Here is an 18,189-nt window from a genome sequence, read left to right on the forward strand (position 1 = left end):
CCTGGGTCAAGATAAAACCTACAGTCGTCTGGTGACCCACTTCTTCTGGCCCAAAATGAGGAACGATGTACACCAGCATTGCCGATCTTGCCCCACGTGCCAAGCCAGTGGAAAGAGCGGCCGCAAACTAAAAGCCCCCCTGCAACCTTTTCCCGTGGTCACCACCCCGTTCGAGAGGGTCGGGATCGACATCGTGGGGCCCCTGGACCCGCGTACAAAACAAGGCCATCGATTCATCCTAGTGCTAGTGGACCACGCCACCCGCTACCCCGAGGCTGTTCCCCTGCGAACTGTGACAGCCCCGGTAGTCGGCCGGGCTCTAATGGGGATCTTCTCCCGTGTGGGCTTCCCCCGAGAAGTCGTCAGCGACAGAGGCACGAACTTTATTTCTAAATATATGAAGTCCCTCTGGCAACAGTGCGGGGTTACCTACCGGTTCACGACCCCCTATCACCCTCAAGGAAACGGACTCGTTGAGCGGTTCAACCGCACGCTCAAAGGGATGATCGGGGGGTTGGAAGAGCCCCTCCGTCGCCAGTGGGATGTGCTGCTGCCGTGCCTCCTCTTCGCATATCGAGAGGTCCCCCAGAAGTCCCTGGGCTTCAGCCCGTTTGAACTGCTGTATGGACACCCAGTACGGGGGCCGCTCAGCCTAGTCAAGGAAGGCTGGGAGATGCCCCCTCTCAAGAACCCACCAGATGTCTTCCGGTACCTCCTAACCCTCCGCAACCAGACCCGGCGGTTCAGAGAGCTGGCAAAAGCCAACCTAGAGGCCAGTCAAGAGGACATGAAAAAGTGGTATGACCGGAATGCCTCCTCCATCGAATTTGAACCTGGGCAACAGGTATGGGTGATGTCCCCCACCGAACCCTGCGCCCTGCAAGACAAGTGGACGGGGCCCTTCAAAGTAGTCGAGCGCAAGGGTCCTGCCACCTATCTCATCGACATGGAATCTTCCCGGAACCCCCTCCGGGTCCTCCACGCTAACAGACTGAAGCCCCACTTTGTGCGTTCAGAACTCAGCCTCCTGATGGCCACAGACGATGGGGCTGAAGAAGACTCCGAGCCCCTCCCTGACCTCCTACGGACTCGGGAGAAAGACGGCTCCGTGGATGGGGTCCGACTCTCAGAGGCCCTCACCCGAGAGCAGCGCCAGGAGTGTCGAGTCCTCCTATCACAGTTCGCCAGCCTGTTCTCCCTCACCCCAGGTGTCACTTCCTGGTGTGTGCACGATGTGGACACGGGGGACAGCCCCCCTATCCGCCACCGGGCCTACCGCGTGCCAGATCGGGTACGGGCCTGCGTCCAGGAAGAGGTAGCAAAAATGCTCACGCTCGGGGTCATCGAGCCCTCAGACAGACCCTGGGCCAGCCCTGTAGTACTGGTCCCCAAAGCGGCCGCCCCAGGCACCACACCGGAACTCCGGTTCTGCGTTGACTACCGGGGCTTGAATGCGGTCACCCGAACAGACGCACATCCCATCCCCCGGGCAGATGAACTAATTGACCGCATGGGAGCTGCCCGCTACCTCAGTATTTTCGACCTGACGGCGGGCTACTGGCAAATCGGCCTCACACCCCGGGCCCAAGAACGTTCTGCCTTTTCCACCCCCGATGGCCATTACCATTTCAAGGTCATGCCCTTCGGCATGAAGAATGCTCCCGCAACATTTCAGCGGCTCGTCAATCAGGTCCTGGCGGGGCTCGAAGGGTTCAGCGCCGCCTACCTAGACGACATCGCTGTATACAGCCACCATTGGCCCGAGCACCTCCACCACCTCCAAGCAGTGCTACAAGCCCTTCAGCGAGCTGGCCTCACGATCAAGGCCAGCAAATGTCAAATTGGTCAAGGGTCTGTAACCTACCTCGGACACCAGGTGGGAAGCGGCCTGGTGGCCCCTCTGCAGCTCAAAATTGCCGCCATCCAGTCCTGGCAGCCCCCCATCACCCAGACCGAGGTACGAGCCTTCCTGGGCCTCACGGGCTATTACCGAAGGTTTGTGAAAGACTATGGTACTATAGTGGGGCCCCTCACAGAACTCACGTCCAAAAATCAACCCAAGAAAGTCAACTGGACCGCGGATTGTCAAACGGCATTCGAACAATTGAAAGCCGCCATGTGTTCCGCCCCTGTGCTCCAGGCCCCCGACTACAGCAGGGAGTTCGTCGTCCAGACGGATGCCTCCGACCATGGCATTGGGGCAGTCCTGTCTCAAGTGAACACCGAAGGCCTGGATCAGCCAGTGGCCTTCATCAGCAGACGACTCCTACCACGAGAACAACGATGGAGCACCATAGAGAGGGAGGCCTTCGCTGTGGTATGGGCCCTCAAGAAGCTCCGGCCCTACCTCTTTGGCACACACTTTCGGGTGCAGACCGACCACCGACCCCTGCAGTGGCTGATGCAGATGCGGGGGGAAAACCCGAAGTTACTACGTTGGTCCATCTCCCTACAAGGGATGGACTTCACTGTTGAACACCGGCCTGGGCCAGATCACACCAACGCGGATGGCCTGTCCCGGTTTTTCCGCCTCGACGAGGAGAGTCCCCAAGAGGATGGGTAACTCTCCCCGCCTTCAGCTGGGGGGGACGCATGTTGGACAGGCCACATGAAGGGCCGCTCTCCCCCGGCCCGACCAGGCCCGAGCCCGGTCACGCAAGTACCACACACCACCATTGCACATCCTCCGTCCCCTCAGGGACCCCTGCCTTCGAACATATCGACCTCGTGGGCCCGATCCACTGCTGGCCCACGCGCCCATCCGGGACGCCATCTTGGACACTCCACCACGAGGCCGCCTGGCCCCCGATCGACCTCAACCCTGGGCCTAGCCAGGCCTCAGACATCCCGGCACCACCATCCACCCAGGAGGTGAGCGGGCTACTTGGCAAGTCAATGGGAGAAAGAGGTGTCGATGGCTCTCCCCCGCCAAGTGCCGCCCGGCCATCGCCTCCCCGGGCGCTGGCTCCACCCCCCTGCTGGGTGTCGGGACACCCTCATCCCGGACCTCCCGACCTCCAGGTGCGAGGGTCCGGACATCAAAGAACATCAGCCCTATAACTGGGGCAGCTCCAGAGCAGGAGGGCAGTTGTATCTTGGAGTCGAGAGACGCAAAGAAGAACTCATCCTTGACGGACTACTGGCGCTGCCGTAGCTCTGCCTTGTGCACCTTCGTCTTGCCTGCTGGCGCTGCCGCAACCTTCGTAACTTTCCGATCCTTCATCGTCGTCGGGACCTGCTGGCGTGGCCGCGGACCGTTTGCAACCATCATCTCATCGGGACCTGCTGGCTCCGCCGCGGACCGTCGTTTCCTTCGTCCATCTCGGGACCTGCTGGCTCCGCCGCGGCCCGATCATCTAGAACGCCGAGCTCGAGGATTGAGAGCTATTTCCACCTTTTTGGTAACAAGACTGTCCCGCTACCCTTTTCCCAAACCAGAGACCAGAATCGAGGGGACCCCTGAGTCCAGACCTCCTTGTACCATTCCATCGTACTTAAAGAATTGCCTATAAAGTCTCGTTGAACTTTACCCTTGTGTGGTGTCCGTCTGTGGGGGGGGAAGTTACTTGTCTGTACGATCGCTGGAGACGGCTCTCCCCGGAGACCTCTCCCCTTATCCTCGGCCGACCCTCCCGGTCCGTCTAACACCTATACTTCATCTCGAAACAATGTTCCCTCTTAAGATCTCCTGCTTATCATTTGGTGAAATATTTGAATGAACTAAAACATTGACCTTAGGCAATGTCTATTCTGGTGTTACCATAATATTGTAACTCAGTTCACGCTTGCCTTGGCCTCTGCTTCTTTAAGAATCTACAATAGTGACAAGAATGTTTAAGATACACATTTGCAATTATGAGTAAAAGCTCAATAGTCAATGTTTGTGTAATAAATATAAAATTTGTCTGAGCCAGTGCATAAAAAAAGTTTTCCTAAAACCTACTAGTAGGAATTGACAGTTTAGTAATTTCGCTCCTTCCTTCAGAGGTTTGTCTTCTTGTTTTTACTCACCTTTTGTAATTGTGCTTGTAGAATTCAGCTCAATGTATGCAAGTTTCAGTTCAGCAGTTCTCTTGTTGATTTCTTGTAGCGTTGGTTAATCGGGCATCAAGTTCCCTGCAATTCCGACAGCTGCAGCTTTATCGTCACGAGATGCAACATGTTGTCAAAGTTATTCAGGGCTACCTTGCAAATCAAATTTTGCATGTGACATGGTGTGAATTTCGAAACAATTTGTCTACTGTTGTAAATCTAGATGACATCCACAGAGCACATGCAGAATACCTCGACAAGGCACTTTTAAGGTAAGGTAATGTGATAGATCAAATCACTTACTGCAGATAACTTGGGGAATTCTAGGGCTCAATGACTCATATCCTTACACCCATCACTAAGTATTTTCTCTTTGCAAAGAAACTAAAACTACCTGCAGCATTTTGGTTTTATTGCAGTCTCTTGATCTAATTTAACAAGAACCGAAACATAGGATGTTTCTGAAGTCAAGATGGGAGTTAATCAGTGTTGTACAGCTGTTGTGTAGTGGCATTGTATGATGTACAGTAAGTTGTTTTGTAGTTTAATATGGAAAACATTGTTGATTTTATGATTCTGTGACTTTTCACTGTGGGGCAATCATTGATGCCTGCTTTGTGCAGGGGTTTGTTGCACAGTGACTTCCCTATTGCTTTCCCCTTCTCTCCCTGCTTTGCACACTTTTTCATGAGATCTTCTTCCTCTCTCTCCATCTCTTTGAGGAAGAGCAATCCTTAGAATGGCATGGCACTGTAGGTAGGGGTGGGTTGCAAATGGGATCTTTTCTCTGTGGTTCCTGCCCAATGCATCAATTTTCTGGCACTGGTGGTTTTTAGGTTTCGCCTGGCGAACAGCTGCGCAAGCAGCGTTTCGCGCAGGCGCAAACTTTTGTGAAGAGAGTATGGTGCCTTTGTCACGCCTCTCACTTCCATTGGCTAGCTCCATAAATGGAGGCTAGCCATTGGAAGTGAGATCTGTCTGTCATGGTTCGAGGCGATTCGTGGGCGTTCCGGCGATGTTTTTCTCATCCTGCATCATCCAAAGGGATTCTCTCCAATTTACCTTTGACCAATACGTGGATCCATTTGTTTCTTTATTGTTTATTGATCATGCTGTTTTGTGTGTGAATGTTTGTGTATGACTGGACGGCCATGTATGATTGAATGCCTGAAATTTTCATGTTTCTCTTCTTGTACTTTTGTATTTATTGTATATATGAAATTGTTGGCTTCTCCTTGCACTTAATAATTGAACAGAAAACAAAAATAATTGCAAGAGAATAAATCTTGATACATTGCTAAAGAAATCAAGCAGGTGGTTTTGCTTTTTTCAAACCCCCATTGTTCCCCCCTTTTTATGTTAAAATTGTTTCTCAACATTGGCTCTCGTGTTGTTTTTCTAGTTAACCCTGGACAACATGGCAGGAGGCGTTATCCGCGGCCCCGCCGGGAACAATGACTGCCGCATATATGTTGGGAACTTGCCTCCCGACATTCGCACCAATTCTCTGTGAGAATGTGACCCTCTGGTATCCTGTATGTTCAGGCTCTATGAGAATGTGACCCCCTGGTATCCTGTTTGTTCGGGCTGTGAGAGAATGTGACCCTCCTGGTATCCTGTGTGTTTTGAGGCTCTGTGAGAATGAGACCCCCGGGAGTCCCACATGTGTCTGCTGTGTGAGAACGAGGCTCCGTTTCCAGTGTGAGTCTTTCTCTGTTAAAATGAGACTCTTGTTCCCTTTGTGTACGTCTCTTGCATGAGTGAGGCACACTGGCTTCCGGGGTCCATTGGACCTGTAAGAATGAGGCCCTCTGGTTTTCTTTGCATCTCCGCTTTGAGACTACGAGACGGGTTCGCGGCGTCTCTTCCGTGGCAGCGAGTCCGCTGGCTCTGTGTACCTTCTCTGTGAGAATAGAAACCCGCGAAGTGCGCTGAGAATCTCTGGGTGCCGGCGTGTGTTTGGCCACGCGGAGCTTGTTTCTCCCTAGCTCAAACCCCCAGAGATTCGTGGGTTGGAGCCTGGAAAAGAAAGTAGTAACTATGAGTAACTAACCAGCAGAGCATTTATCACCGGCAACAGGTGGCTTCAGTAGTCACAGGATCGGCAATTGAGCCCTTACAGTGCACTTCCAGCATGAATGTCAATTTTGAAACGCGCTCTTTGCTTTGACCTGATCGCCTCTAGGCGCTTTTATCAGACCCTTCTGCAGACCCTCTGCCCTACCAGGCCTCTCAGATCAGTCTGGCCAGGGTTGCAAATATCAAGTGGTTTCCATGGGACCCCAGGGAAACCCTGAAAATAGGAACACTTGAACCACTGAGTCACCCGTACCTGTGGGCTACGGAAAAATGCTAGATCTGCCCACGGGGCCTCTTCCGCCGCAGGAAACACACAGTGCTCCGGGAGTCACCCCTCAGCGCTCAGAATCCCTTTAAATGACCAATGTGAGCCGTCTAAAAATCGCAAAACATACAACAGCCAACCTTGAAAGAACAGAGGGTGGTTCGGAGTGTGTCCTCATTCAATCCCTGGCATCTTTGCTGAGACTACCTGAAGGGGCTAGTCCAGTGGTATCTGGCACAGTGTTTTATTCTCTTACGTGATGGTTGCAGTCACACCCTGAAACAGAGGTGTCACGACTCACCTATTTGATAGGGGTGAGGTTGTGAGAGGTGACTGGTTCTGCGACCCTGCGTTAATGTGAGGTGTAATCTAGCGTTCAGGGAGTACATTTAAATGGCAAACTATTAAGGACAGGCCGAGGAGTGAAAGATGGACAGGCACGGGCCTGCATTTATTCTTTGCCTGCACTGAGGGACCAAGATTCATAACGGTTTTGCTGTGAGTTGGGGTGACTGTACTCCTGACTTACTCCTGAATGTCAGGAGTAAGCCGGAGTTCTCCAAGAGTACAATCACAGCAAAGGCTTTGTGAATCGGGCCATTTTGGTTTAAGGCATTCGTCTTTGGAATTCGTAGCGCTCTGTCTACAACCCGTGACCATACCCGCCCCTTCAAGTAATCCGAGCTCACGATTTCCCCGTTCTCCTTTAAAAGTCTCCGACTCCCATTGAGATCTTGGGGCAGGTAAAGATTTCAACATGCCTCCTAATCCAGATGTTTACATTGCCATGCTAAGTGTGTGAATCTAAGCGACAAAAAACATGGTTACTCGAATTTCCCTCAGGCAGTGGACGTGTGCTGGATTGAGGGTGATGGGGTAGTGGGAAGAGAAGGACTCTCTGAGGAAGGATTTCATATTATGGTGGTGATTCTGAACGAGTGAGCTGACATTCTATTTCAGTGGTTTGACCCGAGGGTCACCCGTGCCCCTTTCTCTATTGCGCCTCAGATCCTAGAGTGCCACTGGGCAGCGCCTCTATTAGAGACATCCATGCTTACGGCACTGGTCTTGGATGGTACCACATGGTGGACCCCAGGACAGACCCTGTCTCCATAAGAAGCCTCAAGGGTGGATTCCTCCCGTTCTTTTCAGGACCAGAGTGCAAGGGAGTGCAGAGTGCAAGGGAGTGCAGGGCGCAAAGGAGTGCAGGGCGCAAGGGAGTGCAGGGCGCAAGGGAGTGCAGAGCGGCTAGGGAGTGCAGAGTGGCTAGGGAGTGCAGAGTGGCTAGGGAGTGCAGAGTGGCTAGGGAGTGCAGAGTGGCTAGGGAGTGCAGAGTGGCTAGGGAGTGCTAGGGACTGCAGAGTGACTCCAGAGATTAATCTAATGGCAATGTAAATGACAATGCCATGTATTTATCTGTTTTCAAAACCAACACATAAATACAAATTTTGTCATTTACAATGCCAATAGCTCAAATTTTTCCAAAGGCGAAACCATTGCATTGTAAATGCTTGTTGTTTCTTTTTTGGAGAGAGAGGGGGAAGAAAGCAACACCACCAGCACTACACCGCACCTCCTCCCCATTGGCCTCTACCACCCTCCAATGGTAGCCTCTAATTCTGTTTATTCAACTCCTTCTCTAAATCGTGGTGTGGCAGGCAGGGAAGTGACCAGTGTTGTTGTGTGCATAGCAGTAAGCCTGCATACCATTTTTTTATTCTTGCTCACATCTGGAGAGTTAGAGCTGAGGTCTACATCTCTAATGACTCCTCAATACTGTTATTTGAGTTTGAATGGAGAGTGGGGCGGATGGGGGGGGCATAGAGAGGTATTTTGCTTGTGAAGATGCTGTGCGGGCAGAGGCTGTTCTGTCTCACCCAGCATTAAAATGGATTAAAATGTCTGGCGGCCACTTGACATAATTGCTTGGACACCGCTAACACTTGTAGGTAGATTGAAAAATGCCCTAGCAAACGTAAAGGATTGTTCAAATTCTATTAAGGACACAGAAGTGAAGATTATGCTTTAACTTTCTTTACTGTCACCCACCGTAGCCAATAAACTTGAACTATAATATCTGATAGAGACATCTAGCCGCAAATTCCTTAACTTAGAATATTCCCAGGCGTGAGAATGGATCTGGAAATTTTTTGTAGCAGCACCTCTGTGCGCCGTGGGATTGCACCACACGACCCCGCCCTGATGTCGTCCTCCCGGGGTTCTGATATCAGTTTCCTTCTTTTCCGCATGCAGCGTGGATCCGGAATGAGCTCCTCTGGCCTGCATTCAGGCCTCACAGTGTGCGATGCCTTCGGGCTTCAAATCTTGTAATTTTTGTTCGCGGCAGATGTCCGCGATAGATCCTCATCTTATTTGTATGTGATGTCTGGGCGAGCACTATGACTCCATGGACTGTGAAGCCTGCCAACGTCTCAAACTGAAGTCTCAGCGGGAGCGCCGTATGAAGCTTCTCTCAGCACGGCTGTCCCGGTCGGAGTTGTCTTGCGGCCTCGTCGTCGACTGCAGGTCCCTCTACTGTCCGGTTCCGCCTTCGATCGCCCTCTGGGGTCCGGGCCGGAAAGTTGAGGCTCTTGTCTCCAAGGTCATCGAACTCACCTTCTTCTGTTGTCAGGGGCTTCCGATGGTCGTCCCCCCTCTATCCGCCCTTTCCAGGTGTGCGGGCGACTCGGGCCCAAATCGAAGCCTATACTCCGGCCTTGCAGGCCTCCCTTGAGTCCTCTCCCGTTCCTGGGGCGTCCTCTGGAACCTCCGCCTCCTGTGGGGACTCTGACGGACTCGCCGGCAGTACGCCCCCGGTGCCTATTGAGCCCTTGCCTCCCAGGAACGTCGGAGATGTGGTGTCGTTAGGGCGCGGCCTGGCTGGTCCCCCCTCTACGATCCACATGTGTTCGTTGGGGCACGGCCCTCTCGGGTCCCCCTCTTTGTCCCACGGCGCCTCTGCCACACTGCATAGCCCAGCGAGACTCCCTGTGGTGCCGCAGGTGGTTGCCTGTGCTCATAGCCCTGACTTAATCACATACACCAGCCTTCCGGGCAGGCGGCCGCCTGTCTGGAGCTGAGGTCGCCTCCTCAGCTCCGCCTCTGCTCCTTTCTCCAGAATCGGAGCCTGCTCTGGATGAGGCGGAGCCGGCGCCGGAGCAGCGCCAGAAGATTGCCTCTCCGGCCTCGGCGACCTCTTCCTCTTCAGAGGGGGAACTTGTTATAGTTATACTCGAAGCCGGAGGCTGCTAAGTCGGCGTCTGACAAGGCACAATCGGCGCCGACATGTGTTGTTTCGATGTTGTGTCGACGCCGAGTTCTGGATTCTTCTATAGAGGCCTCTGGAGAGGGTTCGGCGTGCCCTCCCGCCTGGCGTAGTGCTTCCAGTGCCCCCCTTGGAATTTGTGGAGCCCCCTCAGGCAGGAGCACCCAGATCCGCAGGCTGTTCGCCTCCCCAGGAGCCCCGTCAGGATCCTCATTCTTCCATGGGAATCCCTTCAGTGGGACATTGGGAGGGTGAGTCTACATCCCTCCCCCACTGATGAGCTGTTTTCCCCTCCACGGAGGGCTACTGAGGCTGGTGCAGCTTATCTGAAAGAAACAAGTTAGTATTAGATTCCTTACCTTAGAATATCCCCAGGCGTCAGACTGGATCCGGAGATTTTTGCGTAGCAATACCCCTGCGCGTCGTTAGGCGTCGTCCCCGGCTCCGCGTCCGTCGTCGGCGTCGTCTGCGCCGGGATGACGTCGTCGGAGTACTTAGACGCCGCCTATGCGCGCTGACGTCAGTTCTTCTTTTTTCCGCGCCAGCTAGCGCAGATCCGGAGAAGCTCTACCCCTTAGTCACTTTTTGACAAAAAACTTTTTTGATCATTTTTGATCTTCTTCGAGTCGCTCGACTCTTCAGGTGCCGGTAGGGATGCCCGGGTTCAAGCCCTGCTCGAGGTGTAGTCGACTGATGTCGAGTACCGACCCCCATCGCCGGTGTCTGCAGTACATAGGCCTCGACCACGACGACCGTTCCTGCTCCGACTGTCGAGCTCTGACGTCGAAGGCTAGGCAGGAGCGGTCCCGCAAGCGCCTCGAGCTCCGGCAGTCGGCCCCGCGCCGTTCGAGGTCCCGGTCCCATGGGAGGTCGAGGGATCGGTCGCGGGGACGGAGCCCTCGCAGCTCCGGAGGTCGGCATCGGTCTTCTGGTTCCTCCTCAGGTAAGAGGCATGAGAGGTCGGAGCGGCGTCATCGCTCCTCCGACCGCCCCCGACGCTCGCCCGACGCGGCCGGGGTTTTGGGTGGCACCGCCCATGCGGCTCCGCAGTCGCTAGCGCCGCATCCTGCCCCATACCTTCGGGTCCCTGAACAGGGTGCGATGCCGGAGGAGATCGAGCGGTACCTCATGGCCATGAGGGCGCTCTCTTCTCCACCGGACCCCACGGCGCCTTCGGGCTCAGTGGGTCAGGCTCTGGGGCCTAGCGGGTCGAGTGCTCCGGCACCGACGCCACAGACGGCTTCGGCCTCGGCGCCGCCGGCGACTTCGGTCCCGGCGCCGCAGGCCCCGGCCGGATCCGGCTCCGGATCCGGGTCCGGGTCGACGCCGGTCGACCTCATGACCTCACCGGCGCCGTCCCCAAGGGTGTCACCACTGGCGCCGACTTCGGTCGACGCCGGCCCCAGTTCTTCTGTCAATCCCGTTCAGCCGTCGACACGGCCCCGTTGGGCGCCGTACGAGACGGCTTTGGGTACATTCTACTTTAATGAACGGGCCCCAATTGTTGATCCTGGCTACCAGGCCATTGGGTGATGAAGAGGACTGGGAGGGGTCTGAGGACCCTCTGACAAAGGAATGTCATGGCCAAACGGACTGGACAGAGGAGCTTGGGGAAGCCAGCGGCCTGGACCTTTCTCCAGACACTGGTTTTGTCTCCCCTCCACCGTGGCTACGGAGGAGGGGGCAGCCTATAGCGTCGTTCTGATGCGGGCGGCTAAGGCCTTAAACCTTACGCTCCCCTCAGCGGCCGTGAGGTCTAATCTCCTCACCGAGGTCCTCAAACCGCAGTCAAGCTCGGTCGAGCCTCTGCTGCCGTTCAATGAGGCCTTATGTGACGTTCTGCTGGGCACCTGGTCCAAGCCCGCCTCAGGACAGCCTGTGGACAGGAACGTGGCCAGACGCTACCGCCCGGCTCCGGGTGACCCAAGTTTCCTGTCGACCCATCCAACCCCTGAGAGCCTGGTTATCCAGGCATCTAACTCCCAGACCGCATTCCCGTCGGCACCTCCCGACAGGGAATCCAAGAGGTTCGAACAGTTTGGCAAGAAGGTGTTCTCGTCCCTTAGTCTGGGACTGCGGTCAGTCAACACCGCATGCCTCTTGGGCCGCTACACCCACACCCTGTGGGACACGGTTGCGGACGTGCTGCCACAATGCTCTGAGGAGGTCAGGGCTAAACTCACCCAAGCCCTAGCGGAGGGTCGAGATGCGGCACGGTACTCTATCCGGTGCGGACTGGATACCACCGATACGCTAGGCAGAGCGATGGCCACAACAGTGGCGGTCAGATGCCACGCCTGGCTACGGTGCGCCAATTTTTCGGCCGATGTCCAGGCCGCGCTTCTGGACATTCCGTTTGATGGCCGTCGCCTGTTTGGCGACCAGGCAGACCTCGCGCTTGAGCGCTTTAAGGACTCCAGGGCTACGGCCAAGTCCTTGGGGCTCTCGGCACCGCGCCAGCAAATGGATGCCTTTCGCTCCTTTCGTGGCCAAGGAAGGGGCGCCCCCACACGGACCGTCAGCCACACACCGCAGCAGAATGTCCAGCGCGGTGGCAGCCGTGGGAACCGCCGGGGAGGCGGTCGGGGTCCCAGGCGAGGCCAGTCCGCACCCGCTCCTTCCGCCTCAAAACCCTCCGAGTTTTCAGGCCCATGTGATGCCAGTGGGGGGCAGGATCCGCCATCACCTCTTCCACTGGCGCACAGTCACATCGGACAGGTGGGTGCTGCAAATCATCCGAAGGGGTTACTCCCTCCCCTTCGAGTCGACCCCTCCAGCCATGCCACCGCAGTACGGGGGGCCACTTGCAACTTCTGCCAAAGGAAGTTACGGCCCTATTGGCCAAGGGGGCCATCTAGCGCGTTCCTGGGCCAGATGTAGGGTGTGGTTGCTACTCCCACTACTTTCTGGTCCCCAAGAAGGGCAAAGGGGACCTACGCCCTATCTTGGACCTACGGAGCGTCAACGGCTTCCTCCGGAAGGAGAAGTTCAAGATGTTGACTGTAGCTCAAGTCTTGACTGCCCTAGACCCGCAAGACTGGATGGTGGAGTTGGACTTGCAGGATGCCTACTTTCACATCCCCGTCCTGCAGGCCCACCGACGTTACCTGCGGTTCACGGTAGGCCTCGAGCATTTTCAGTTCACTGTGCTCCCCTTTGGCCTCACAAGCGCCCCACGGGTGTTCACGAAAGTGATGGTGGTGGTCGCAGCTCATCTGCGCAGGTTGGGGATTTCAGTCTTCCCCTACCTCGACGACTGGTTGTTGAAGGCGGACTCGCCCCAGACAGTCGTCAGCCACCTGTAGATTACGGCGGATCTCCTGCACCTGTTGGGGTTTTCCATCAATGTGCCGAAGTCACACCTGTGCCCCTCTCAGAAGCTCCTCTTCATCGGAGCTGTTCTGGACTCGGTGCAGTTTCGGGTTTATCCTCCTGATCAGCGAGTCTGGGATATTCAGGCTTTGATTCCCATCTCCCAGCCGCTATCCCGGGTTTCGGTCAGGTTCACGCTGCGGCTCCTGGGGCTGACGGCTTCCTGCATCCTTCTGGTGCATCACGCCCGGTGGCGGATGCAGGCTCTGCAGTGGAACCTGAAGTTTCAGTGGGCCCAGCATCAGGGCAACCTGTCCGACCATGTCCTGATCTCGGAGGGCACTGCGAGACAGTTGCAGTGGTGGCTCACGGACTGCGATTGGGTCAACGGCAGATCCCTCTCCCTTCCCCAACCGGAGTACGTGGTTGTGACTGACGCGTCCCTCCAGGGCTGGGGAGGCCACTTGGGAGAGGCGGAGATCAGAGGCCTCTGGTCTCCGGCGGAGTCCCAGCTCCATATCAACCTTCTGGAGCTGAGGGCGATTCGTCTAGCACTGAAAGCATTCCTCCCCTCTGTTCGGGGGAGTGTAGTGCAGGTGTTCACGGACAACACCACCGCCATGTGGTACTGCAACAAACAGGGCGGTGTGGGGTCCTGGACCCTCTGTCAAGAGGCTCTGCGGCTCTGGCAGTGGCTGGAACATCAGGGCGTGACCCTGGTGGTTCAACACCTGGCAGGTTCTCTGAACGCCAGGGCGGACGAACTCAGCCGACGGTGCTCGCTGGATCATGAATGGCGTCTGAACTCGGACGTGGCGCAAGGCATCTTTCTGCGCTGGGGAGAGCCTTGGTTAGATCTATTCGCCACCGAAGAGAAAGCGCAATGTCATCAGTTCTGCGCGTTGGAATTTCCAAGGCGGCACTTGCTCGGCGACGTATTTCGTCGCGAATGGAGTTGCGGTCTGTTATACGCCTTTCCGCCTATACCACTTCTGCCCAGAGTGCTGAAGAAGATCAGGCGCGATCGGGCCCAGGTAATCCTTGTGGCTCCGGACTGGGCTCGAAGGTACTGGTATCCCGAGCTTCTCAACATGTCAGTCGGTCCCCCGATCTGTCTGCCTCTTCAGGAGGACCTTCTGTTGCAGCAGCAGGGGACGGTCCTCCACCCGAACATTTGCAGTCTTCACCTCCATGCTTGGAGATTGAGCGGCGGCAGTTGAGGCCATTTGACTTGCCTCCTGAAGTTTGTGATGTTATTTTGGCAGCCAGGCGTCCCTCCACTAAGTCGGTATACGCCTGCCGGTGGAACAAATTTGTGGCTTGGTGCACAGCAAAGGCTGTGGATCCCCTTTCTGCCCCTCTTTCTGAAGTTCTTCTCTTCCTTTTTTCTCTTGCCCAGCAGGGCTCTGCTCTGGGCACTCTCAAGGGCTACATTTCTGCCCTTTCAGCCTTCCTAAGACTACCTGATCAACCTTCTTTGTTCAAGTCCCCTATAGTGAATCGTTTTCTGAAGGGCATCACACACATGTTTCCACCTGTCCCTTTTGTGATGCCTCAGTGGGACTTGAACCTCGTTCTTACTTTCCTGATGTGCGCTCCCTTTGAGCCACTTCACTCTTGTCCTCTCCGTCTTCTCACCTTAAAGACGGCTTTCCTGGTGGCCATCACCTCTGCCAGAAGGGTGAGTGAGCTCCAGGCTCTATCTTGCAAACCTCCCTTCCTGTCTGTGCATCCGGACAAAGTGGTGTTGCGTGCAAAACCATCTTTCCAGCCCAAGGTGGTCTCTGCTTTCCACATCGGGCAGTCCATCACCTTACCCTCCTTCTTCCCGCCTCCTCATCCCTCAAAGGATGAAGAGCGGCTCCATCGTCTGGACCCAAAACGTGCGCTTTCATTCTATGTGGATCGCACACGCCAGTTCCGGGTGGACGACCAACTCTTTGTTGGCTACGTGGGTGCGAAGAAGGGACGGGCGGTGCATAAGCGGACCATCTCTCGGTGGGTTGTCTTATGCATCAAGGCTAGAAAGGAGCCTCCAGTTGGGCTGAGGGCCCATTTCACTCGGGCCACGGCGGCTACTACTGCCCTGGGTCGGGGAGTCCCCCTGCAGGACATTTGCCAGGCGGCAACGTGGGCCTCGCTGCACACCTTTGCGAGGCACTACTGCCTGGACAGTCAAGTCCGGAGGGATGGCTTCTTTGGCCGTTCCGTCCTCCAGGACTTCCTGGTGTGAGTATTGGTTCGCAGACCCACCACCGGGGTTGGTATTGCTGGGGTATCTATTCTATGGTAAGGAATCTAATACTAACGTGTTTCTTTCAGATGAACAAGTTACTTACCTTCGGTAACGATATATCTGTAAGAAACATTAGTTAGTATTAGATTCCTTACCGCCCCACCCATCCTCCCCGTTCTGCGAACTGATACCTAGGGTTAAGGTTCTTCCCCTTTCAGGGCCCTAGTTTCTTGGCACCAGTGTTGGTTCTACCATGGCTCTGCGTATCTGGCGCGGAAAAGCTGTGGCTAAGAACTGACGTCAGCACACATAGGCGGCGTCTAAGTACTCCGACGTCATCCCGGCGCAGACGACGCCGACGACGAACGTGGAGCCGGAGACGACGCCTAACGACGCGCAGGGGTATTGCTACGCAAAAATTTCCGGATCCAGTCTGACGCCTGGGGATATTCTAAGGTAAGGAATCTAATACTAACTAATGTTTCTTACAGATATATCGTTACCGAAGGTAAGTAACTTGTTCTTTTGGGAGTTGTCTCTTCGGCCACCCGCATCCTGACTATGCAACCTGCCTCTACCCCCTTGTCGGTGGACCCTTTGCTGGAGGTCCTCCACCGTGGGTCCGGCAATGTGGAGCCACTTTTGCCTTTTGAGGCATCCCTCTATGATGCCCTCGTGAGCACCTGGGTTCGCCCTTCTTCAAGTGATCCGGTGGTGCGCTCAGTTTTGCACCGCCACCGCCCAGCTCCACATGATCCGGTCTGTCTTTTTGTGCACCCTGATGCGCAGGGATTTGTGTTACAGACTGCCTTTCCTTCTCTGCCCCCTTTAACGCTTCCTCCCTCTCGGGAGTCCATGTGGCTCGAATCCTGAGGTAGGAATGTCTTTGCGTCCACTAGTGCGGCCTTTCGGTCTTTAAATGCTGTCTGTGTTTTGGCTCGGGCTACTTCTGCCCTGTGGGACTCTGCATATTTTTTGCTTACTGCCACCTCCGAAGGTGCTCGCGCTGATCTTCTTCACTCCATTTGGGATGGCCGCGATATGACCAAATTCACAATCCGTTCAGCCTTAGATAATGCAAATTTTTGGGCCGAGCCATGGCAACTTCTGTTGCCTTAAGGCGTCACGCTTGCTTGCGAGACAGTGTCTTCCTTGAAAATATCCGGGAACGCCTGGTTGATTTACTCTTTGATGGGGTTTTGCTCTATGATGCTCACGCAGAGTCTGCGGTTCACCGGCTGCTGGCGGGCTTTCGTCATCCCACTTAGGTCCTTTTAGGCCTGTGTTCTGTGGTACTTTTTTCATTTTCGCATCCGTTACATGCGCTCTGTGTTTGACATAACACAGAGCGCATCAAGAGGCTCACTGCCTAACATTAGCAGTGAGCCTTAAGTCTTCTTTTTCTGTGGTCAAGGGTGTTACCCTTTTATTAGCATCTCTTGGATGCATTTTGTTTTCGGTTGCCTGTTGGCCTTCTGTGGCCGTGTTTCATAGGTTGCTGTGTCCTCTGCTTGTGGCTTTCAGACGGTAATTCAGCTTGGTAACGTTATTACGGCCCGGAAGTCTTTTCATGGGTTAGGTTTGTTGCTGCATTCTTTTTGACCTGGATTTTTCCCTAAGAGGTGCCCCCGTTGTCTGGGGTATACATACTCCATGTGGGGTACTTGTATGCTATTATATAGCCATGCTTATCTCCCGGGGCCTGGAGATGATGTGGGCTCCATGCACCTACTGAATGTCGGTATTCTATGTTTTTCCTTGGTGCCATCTGCTTTCACCATGGTTATCCATCTCTTTTGGAGATTTCATGGTCTCCTCTTCGTAAACGGCTCCTACCTGCTCTTCAATGTGCTAGGTATGATCTAGCATATGCGTTATGTCTATATGCCAGTTGCCTTGGGTTCCTCTTCCTACGCTGCCACCTCTTGTCATGGTTGCGAACTTTGGACCAATATCTCCATGTGTGGGGGAGCCCTTTATAGGTGGTTGCGAGTTGCCATAGGCCCCCCTTGCTTCCACTTCCTAGAGTGTTTTCCAATGGTCATTTGCTCCCTTTTTGGTGTCGACACTATCCGTGTCTTTTGGAGAGTTGGTCTTGGATTTTAAGTCTCTTTCCACCATTAGTTTTTGGCCTCTCCCTTCAGAATGGCCTACTCTTGTTAGTCCTATACCTGTGGGACAGTTTTTCTGATGGAAGTGGTCATTAATTACTGTCGACAAGTCTATATGGTGGTTGTTCCTCCTTCTGACTTCGTGCTGCCTGGTTGTGCGCTCTTCTGTTCCTGTGTAAGCCACTTTTGGCCTCTATTACTGTTTGCCGACTGCATATCCTACCTGCTTCTGCGGGTTAGGGGTTGATGCTATTGCCCCTGTTTACCCTTTTGGGGCGGGGTGTGCGCTTGGCGTGCTTCTTTTGCGGCTGGTTATCTCCAATGCATTGCTCAGGCTCTGACTTGCCTTTGGGCTTTTGCCACCGGTACTTTCGGCCTCCTTTTATGACTGGTCTGTTAGGCGCTGATTGCATCTCTTCCAGTTCATTCCAAGCTTGGGTTAATGCACTTTTCGTGCGCCATTTAGTGGAGAATGATCCTCTCTTTCTCTTTCTTCTGGGGATCATACCGTTCTACCTGTAATTTTTTATACCGTTACGGTGTGGTGCCATTCTGGCATGTTGTCGGATATCTTCTATCCTGTGACTTCTGCTCTTCGAGCTGCTGGGGTTGCTGTTGGTCTGTTCTGCCACAATTTGTTCCCCTTTATCCGTCACTCTGTTGCCGAATCACACGCCTGGCGCTTTCTGTTGTCCTGTCGCAGACCCGCCTTCCTTTTGGGGTATGGCTATGGTATCTATTTTAAGTTAAGGAATCTGTGGCTAGATGTCTCTATCAGATGTACGAGTTACTTACCTTCGGTAACGATGTATCTGGTAGAGATGTTGTCTAGCCGCAGATTCCTTAACGCCCACCCAGCCTCCCCGTTCTGCGAGGACCTTTTTTGGTG

General features: G+C 54.5%; 1 protein-coding gene across 2 annotated transcripts in view; it reads left to right on the top strand.

Moving 5' to 3' along the window:
• The window catches only part of TUBGCP6 (tubulin gamma complex component 6), a 747,379-nt gene that overhangs the window by 632,748 nt on the left and 96,442 nt on the right, over positions 1-18,189 (top strand). For both annotated transcript variants that reach the window (XM_086967433.1, XM_086967436.1), the window contains exon 24: positions 4,091-4,304. In XM_086967433.1, the coding sequence (XP_086823559.1) occupies positions 4,091-4,304 (214 nt within the window). The remainder of the gene's footprint in view (positions 1-4,090; positions 4,305-18,189) is intronic.

This window comes from Lissotriton vulgaris, chromosome 1_1, assembly GCF_964263255.1.
Source record: "Lissotriton vulgaris chromosome 1_1, aLisVul1.2, whole genome shotgun sequence".
NCBI lineage: Eukaryota > Metazoa > Chordata > Amphibia > Caudata > Salamandridae > Lissotriton > Lissotriton vulgaris.